General features: G+C 46.4%; 1 protein-coding gene across 1 annotated transcript; it reads left to right on the top strand.

Moving 5' to 3' along the window:
* Positions 1–4,647: 4,647 nt before the first annotated feature.
* SLN (sarcolipin) lies at positions 4,648–6,519 on the top strand. The gene is made up of 2 exons (XM_075742971.1): positions 4,648–4,786; positions 5,853–6,519. Exon 2 carries the CDS (start codon positions 5,960–5,962, stop codon positions 6,053–6,055), a length of 96 nt encoding a protein of 31 aa, XP_075599086.1. The 5' UTR covers positions 4,648–4,786; positions 5,853–5,959; the 3' UTR covers positions 6,056–6,519.
* Positions 6,520–7,919: the final 1,400 nt, after the last annotated feature.

Genomic DNA, 7,919 nt, shown 5'->3' on the forward strand with positions numbered 1-7,919 from the left:
CCAGCAACATCTTCAGGAGCAGAGCAGCCATGACTTTTGCCACATCAGTAAAAGTTTCTTGCTGCAATGGATGCCAATTCTGGGGTTTATGCTTGAACCGGCAGTCTTCGGCCCACAGATACAAGGTGTTAAGGGAACAGAGAAAAAAAAACTAGTCAGCATTTGTTCAAAAGAAAAAACAATCTGCAACCTAGTAGAGAAATACGTGAAAGGTATTGATGCTAGAAGCTGTAGTGGCAGAAGAACGCATTCAGATCAGAAACACAATCAATCTTCTTTTTTTAACTCATTTCTGAGTGGTGGTGAAAATTTCTGCAAGTGGTGGAGGAAAGACTTTGGTGCAGCAGGGTCAGAGGCACAGGCAGAGAAGTGCACCTTTCAGGCCTTGATGTTCAGCGCTCTTGCATCAAGACTGATTGATGCCCTCATAGCTATCAACATGTCAAAAGTCTCCTGCAAAGGGTCCAGCCATCCTGGAGCAGAAATGGAAACAAAGCAATAAGGGAGGCTATGAACTTACAGCCTCTTGGTTGCAGCCTGGTAACTGGTTGTATAAGCAAAGACAGAGTGCTTATCTGCAAAACCAGGGTGAGTTACTGTAAAGTTATTTCTGAGTAGGAGTTTGGTCATGAGCTGCCACTGATATCAGGCAGGTTCTCCTCTTACTCTACCCCAGAGTGAGGTGTCTGTGTGCCCACAGCCTGGCTTAGTTCTCTTACATGAAAAGAACTGAGTCTTTAATAAACTATGTCCTGGCACCATGTAGAAATACAATTTTTATCTCTGTGAACAACCATATCAGCACTACCGTTATGTGAGAAGCTTTCAGCTCTAATTCATACAGCTGTCGTGTGAGTTCTTAAATCTCCGGAGTCATTTATAAGGCAGCCTGTAAACACTCCCTGTGAGGAAGGTTTGCCTTTAGTTACTAGGTAGCCACCAGCTGTTGTGCCAACACATCCTGGTACTTTCAACCTGCAGTGTTTGTGTGTGATTTTACAGGACTACGGGCTAATGAATCTGTTTCTGAAAACTCACAGCTCAGCTCTGCCACAAAATGCAAGCCGCGTGGCTACTGGCTTCCATGGATGTCCTGACCCCAGGTGCAATACGTGATCCCTCCTTCTCTGTCAGAGAAGATGCTCCACATTTACCACAGAACAAAAAACACAACTACCATGGAGCAGGTGCTGCATTTCAAGAAAACAACATTATTTCTCCTCAGACAGATACTATTATAGAATCATGGAATGGTTTGGGTTGGAAAGGGACCTCAAAGATCATCTAGTTCCAACCCCCCCTACCATGGGCAGAGACATCCTCCACTAGACAATGTTGCTCAAAGGCCCATCCAACCTGGCCTTGAACGCTTCCAGGGATGCCATCAACAACTTCTCTGGGCAACCTGTACTAGTACCTCACCACCCTCACAGTAAAGAATTTCTTCCTAACATCTAATCTAAATCAACCCTCCTTCAGCTTAAGGCTGTTACCCCTTGTCCTATCACTCCATGTCCTTGTAAACAGTCCTTCTCCAGGTTTCCTGTAGGCCCCTTCAGGTACTGGAAGGCTGCTATAAAGTCTCCCCGGAGCCTTCTCTTCTCCAGGCTGAACAAGCCCAACTCTCTCAGCCTGTCCTCATAGGAGAGGTGCTCCAGCCCTCTGATCAGCTTCGTGGCCTCCTCTGGACTCACTTCAACAGCTCCATGTCTCTCTTGTACTGGGGTCCCCAGAGCTGGACGCAGTACTCCAGTACATGAGTACTGGGGTCTCACAAGAGTGGAGCAGAGGGGCAGGATCTACTCCCTTGACCTGCTGGTCACACTTCTTTTGATGCAGCCCAGGACACGGTTCGCTTTCTGGGCTGCAAGCGCACACTGCCGGCTCATGTTGAGCTTCTCATCAATCAATACCCCCAAGTCCTTCTCCTCAGGGCTGCTCTCAATCCATTCCTCACCCAGCCTATAGCTGTGCTTGGGATTGCGCCCACCCACGTGCAGGACCTTGCACTTGGCCTTGTTGAACTTCATGCGGTTCGCACGGGCCCACATCTACAGCCTGTCAAGGTCCGTCTGGATGGCATCCCTTCCCTCCAGCGTGTCGACCACACCACACAGCTTGGTGTCATTGGCAAACTTGCTGAGGGTGCACTCGATCCCACTGTCCATGTCGCCGACAAAGATGTTGAACAGTGCCGGTCCCTGTACCGACCCCTGAGGAACACCACTCGTCGCTGATCTCCACTTGGACATTGAGCCGTTGACCACAACTCTTTGAGTGCGACCATCCAGCCAGTTCCTTATCCACCAAGTGGTCCATCCATTGAATCCATGTCTCTCCAATTTAGAGACAAGGATGTCATGCGGGACAGTGTCAAACGCCTTGCATAAGTCCAGGTAGATGACGTCAGTTGCCCTTCCCTTATCCACCAACGCTCTAACCCCATCATAGAAGGGTAACCCCATCATAGAAGAGTAACCCCATCATAGAAGGGGAAGAAGAAGGGAAGTTTTCTAGCTGTCATGGATGAAGGCCAAGAAGAAGGAGGTGAGCTGAAACAGATCAGGAAGGGGCCCCCTGTCAGTGTGGAGGTGCAGATACAGACCTGGGGACCAGAGCTGAGGGGTTCCAGTTGAAGACAGACACTTTTTGAGTTTTCTGTTAGCAGAGAGTAAAATAAACCCCAAGATCTCCAAGATGCATAGCCCAAAGGGAATATTTGGGCACTGATGTGCAACATTTAATAATTAGGATCAGTGGCACTCAAATGTTTCACCGTTTTCCTGGTGGATATTTATGTGATTCAAGGTGAAGTGGACTAGCCGTTGCATGAAAAATCTAGAGATTTCTGCTTCAGAACATGCCGGGAAAGGGAATAGCCTTGGGCGGGTTCATGGCAGCCATACACCCTGCTTCCCTTGGGCTGAGGGGGAGCACTTTGAATCTGGATTTTCTAAATTCCCTGTAAGTGTGCGACAGGTTTGCCAAAGTTTTCCTTGAGAGCATGGGCTTTGGTGACACAACCCAGCAGAGCACGCATTGCAGTAGGACCCTACAAGCCTACTTAGGCATCTAACTCCTGAATAAGGCATGGGTTAAGCCTTTGCTCCTTCATATGTATTTTTTAGCACAGGACTCCCACGCGGCATGTTGGCTTTAGTGAACGTGCTGCCTGGGTGTCTAGAAGGGCAGTGGCAAAGCACTCAAGCCAATGAAAGGGAAGATTTCTACAGTTCTGGTCCCCCTCCTACCTCCAGTGATTGCGTAGGAAAACTATTTAGGGAGATCATCCAGCAAAACACAAGCAACCCTCTCCTCCACCCCCCTGGTTACCCACAGCTATTTGTTTTGTTGTGTTTTTCGTCGGGTTGGTTTCCAGCCAGCCGGTCTCCCTCACCAGGGGTGTTGCACGGTGACCTCCCTCACCACGGGCCACCGCACCGTGACGTGAGTGCCAGCGCTGGTGCAAAGGGAGGAACTGGGAGCTGATGGAAGAGGAGTGTCACAGCAAGCTCAGATACTCTGAGCTACAGTACCTCCCAGCATGCCCGAATATAAATATACAAAAGGCATCAGAATCAGTAAATAATCTGCATGCTATATATCATGCGGTGCTTGGCAATAAGAATAAGGCCAGTGTTGCCGATAGCCTTACACACTTAAACCTGATCGGGATTCTCCTGCTCATCTGGCAGCGCTGTGTTGCAGAAGTGACTCCTCTGACTTCAGTGGAAATACTCATTCATCTGAAGCAAAGGCTCCGAGCAGGGGAAACCCACGGCAGCACAAGGCTGGCAGAGTCTGCTCCCGGTTCAGTCCAGCCCACGCTGCTGAGACTCTCCGCTACATTGATTTAAAAGAAACAAATATCCATTGCTTTTTGTTCACGTATATAGCACATTCTAGCAGTGCCTTGGGCAAAGGGAAAATGATGTGGGGATTACAGCTATCTAGGCCACAGAGCAGTGTGTTTTCTGGGAAGAAACGCTGCGGGGTGGCAGAAATACTTCTCTGTATGCTCAGGCAGATGGAGCATTAACATCAGCACTGAAAATCAATGAGGGAACAGCATGCAGGTGAGTCAGTGGCTCTTTAAAGCAATGAATTGTGCTTTTCAGACCTCCTAGTTCCAAACTTTTCTACCCAGCAAATGATCCCAGATTTCAGTAGTCTGTATGTAAATGCAAAGAATATTTTGTTCCTATTCACTTTGTTTTAAATGCATATGAACACAAGCAGCTGTGGGGACTATAGGTATGTAGGACGGCAATAGGTGTAATGTATTTAAGAAGGTAACTGTGTGGTCAGGGCTCCATACACTGGAAATGATCTTCAGAGATCCTGAAATCTGCACACAGACTCCTGCACAAGTGGCTCTTTCTTTCCTTTTCTTTTCCCCACATTGGGGGTGAAGACACCAGCGGGCCAAAAGAAATTCTCTGTCAAATCCCATTGAGTCCCACGGGCTGCACACAGCCCTGCTCTTAGCACAGCACCATGCCAGAAGAACTAAAAGAAGGAAATTAACCCGCAGAGCCCATTGCATAAACAGCCTTAACCAAATCCTGCAGCCCAGCTTAGCCCTTTTAAAATATTTTGGGGGTGATGTCAGCACCTGGGTTGCCAAATGCACTTGTTGCTCTCCTCCCTCAGCCTACTTCAGTTCCCACACAGGGACGGGGCGTCCAGACCGAGTGGGAGATAGGCAGAAGCTTGGAGGGAAATAATATCTGCAGTGACCCAAAGCCCAGAGGCAGAACCACTGGGCTCCATTTATCTTCTCAAGGTAAAAAACTTGGCTTACTCATTAGGTCAGATTTTCTCTTGTGCAAGGACATAGGAGGCTGGCAAAACAACTTGGGAATGTAGGAATTTGTTAACTGCATGCACTGGGCTTTTAATATTTAATCTGCAAACTAAAGCAGTTTCTATTTAAACTCTCTGTCTTTGTGCTGGTATGGTCCCAAAGCTTCTCTTGTTTGCACCATAGATGTTACAGCCTAATCTGGCTTCTCTGCTAAGATTGTGGTTGTGTGGCTGAAATTCTCTGTCTTGAGTTTATGTCTCATTTGTTTAAAGGTTTTTAATTTTATTTATATGGCATACAGATGGGATTAGTGCATGATATTCGTGATAAATTATTCTCATTTCTCTGCATGAACTCCAAGAACATGTAAAATTCAAAACTTGCTGTGATAAAGTAAATAAATAAAAAACCAAACAGAAAAGTTTTCAAATACAACTTGAATTGGATTTCTGAAGTAAAAGATCTATAGCAGCTTGAAAGTGCAGGAAGGTCAGAAGGTGCTTGAGAAAATGCTATTTCATCCAAAGGATTAACTCACACAATTTATGAAGTTCTTCAGAAATGAAAATGTCTAACCTAAGGTTCTCCTTGTGCTTTTAGTGATAGCATAAATAATTCAGTTTTATTAGTTTTTCTTTATAAGGTAATAGTTTGCACCTAGTTTCTTAAAAATACCCTAAACTACACAAATATAAGAATGTAAAGAAATTTAACAGTATATTTACAATGTATATCTTTTAAAAGTAATAAAAGGGGCTTGGGCATTATTTATTTGAAAATGCATGTACAAAGCAGCATTAATTTCCAAGGACTGCTCACCCCTGCACGATGTATTTTGGGGTGACACTGAGAACGCTCCTTGTCAAATGCTGGAAATCAAAGAAGGTGATAAGCTGCCAGAGATAGCTTTTCCTTTTTACTGCCCCAAGTGCTTGCTAACTTCTAGCCACTGAAACAACATTTATTTTCACCAATAGAAATAGCTCTACTGAACCTGCCACCCTCATGCATCTATTCTTCACATATTTTTCTTTTTCCTTAAAAGAGCCTGTGACCTGAAGGTTGAGCTCAAGGACGCTCCCAGGCAAGTCACTGAAGTTTTCCCCTTGCTCTACCCGTTGACCTCTGCTCTCCCCTGATTACTCCTGAGAAATGGAACGATCCACACAGGAACTTTTCCTCAACTTCATGATTGTCCTGATTACTGTATTGCTCATGTGGCTGCTTGTGAAGTCTTACCAGGACTAAAAGACAATCAGAAACTCTGGGAGATGATTTAAGCGTGTGTCTCCGCAGACATAAGTAACACCCACAGCACACCGCTGTGATTAGCTTTCAGTCAATTGAGGATGTCGTGAATTTTTTTTTTACTCTCTCATATCTGTTGCCCGTGCTAATGTCTGTCATGGGTCTATAATGGTGTAATTATTTTATTCTGCAGTGATCCAGCTTTAAAATGTAAAATGCAAGATCCTTAGGAACTGTTCTATGTGACTGTCTCCTCCGGTAGTTGCTGTCAATGCTGTAACCCCTGCCCGCCATGCCGTCTTGTTTGGCATCGCTGTTAGGTTCTCGAGGGTTTAAAACTGCAGTATGCAATGTAACCGTCTGAATTAACCAGCGTAAAAGGCGCAAACTCGCTTAGCAGAAAGGAGTGTGAAACCTCTATTTTCACTGGCTTGTCTCACTTAAATAAAGAACATGTAAACCCATATTTCGTAGCATTCCTTATCCCTGTCCCAGCCTGATTGCTGTTCACTGAAAGACCTTCCGATAACCACGGTACAGCACACCATGTGAATCTGGTGGTTTGCTTCTTCCTCCCACCTGCATTTTTATTTGTATTTCAAAAAAAAAATTGCTGTAGAGTGGAATCCTGCACCTGAACAGATGTGTAGTCACATGAATGAGCTGTTCAGGTTCTGGACTTTTCTGTCCAGAGTGACTTACACTGTTGATGCCTGTGGACATGGACTTCCAAGAGAACCTCCGTCCCACAGGGGCATGGTTAATAATTGCATTTTCTGAAACTGGATTTCAGGCAGGGATTCCCAGGATCCTATTTTTGGCCAGGCTATGCCTGGAGCAGTGCCTGGAGGGATGAGCCCGGGTCAGTTGCAGGCGTAGGCGCCTGCTGGCGCCACAGCCCTGCTGCGAGCCTTGCCCAGGGCGGCAGTCCCTCGGGGTCCACTGCGGCATACCAGGTACCACGGCATGGCCATGGTCAGCCTCGGCAGGATGAGGCACGAGTGTGTCTGGGTTGCTGTGAAGGTGTCGTCACCTGCTAAAAAATCTTGAGCCAGGCTGAAGAGCTCACAGTCCCTGGGTTTGTGAAATTGGTAATTAAACTCCTCCTAGGTATTCCCCATCTGTTATTGTAATGGCTTCAGAGAATCAGTATCTTCTAAAAAAATACAGCTTTCTGTAGGAAGGCAGTTAGCTGTGTGTCATGCTGTGGACACAGGTCTCCTTCCCCTCCGGGAGCATGCAAGGAGCGGGCAACACCATGGGGCTGTGCTGTGAGTTACCCAAGGCAGGTCTCTGGTATGGCTATGTGGAGCAAAGCTGGCCATGACAGCTGGGACTTGGGCCTGGGCTTTAAGGAAATACTGCAAATGTGGTAGCACCACTTGTTAAGTTTGTGTGTTGCTTAAAGATTGCTAGTAAATGACCCGTTGCCCTGTGTCACTTGCGCTGTCCGTCCAGGTTTGCAGCCACCCCCACTGCAGCTGGTGCCACTCATCCTCCCAGTGAAGAAATCCCCACTCCAGTGCAATGACAAAAACTGCCTCTTGTTTACTCTTGGCTGCAACTGAGCAAACCTCCTTCCAGCATTTCCCGGGATGGCAAATTTTCTGCAAGAAAACTGAGACATTGAAATGAACTTTTGCCAGTGGTGGACGCAGCCTTTCTCTGCAGCCCACCTTGCGTCAGATGCTGCTGTGTTTTCACTAACTTACACAGTTGGTTTGTGTTCATAAACTTGGCTGAGATATGCAGCAGTGGCTGGAGAAGGACATGGAAAAAGCTATTTTTAAATACAGTGAATACTTGATAATTCAGTATGAAAGATTCTCATCTTTCACCGGCTGTGATTCCCTACCCCAGCTGA

Source organism: Balearica regulorum, chromosome 1 (genome assembly GCF_011004875.1).
Source record: "Balearica regulorum gibbericeps isolate bBalReg1 chromosome 1, bBalReg1.pri, whole genome shotgun sequence".
Lineage (NCBI taxonomy): Eukaryota > Metazoa > Chordata > Aves > Gruiformes > Gruidae > Balearica > Balearica regulorum.

What these genes read in the sequence shown, in the direction of transcription:
- SLN (XM_075742971.1), top strand. Translation starts at nt 5,960, where the DNA reads ATGGAACGATCCACACAGGAACTTTTCCTCAACTTCATGATTGTCCTG.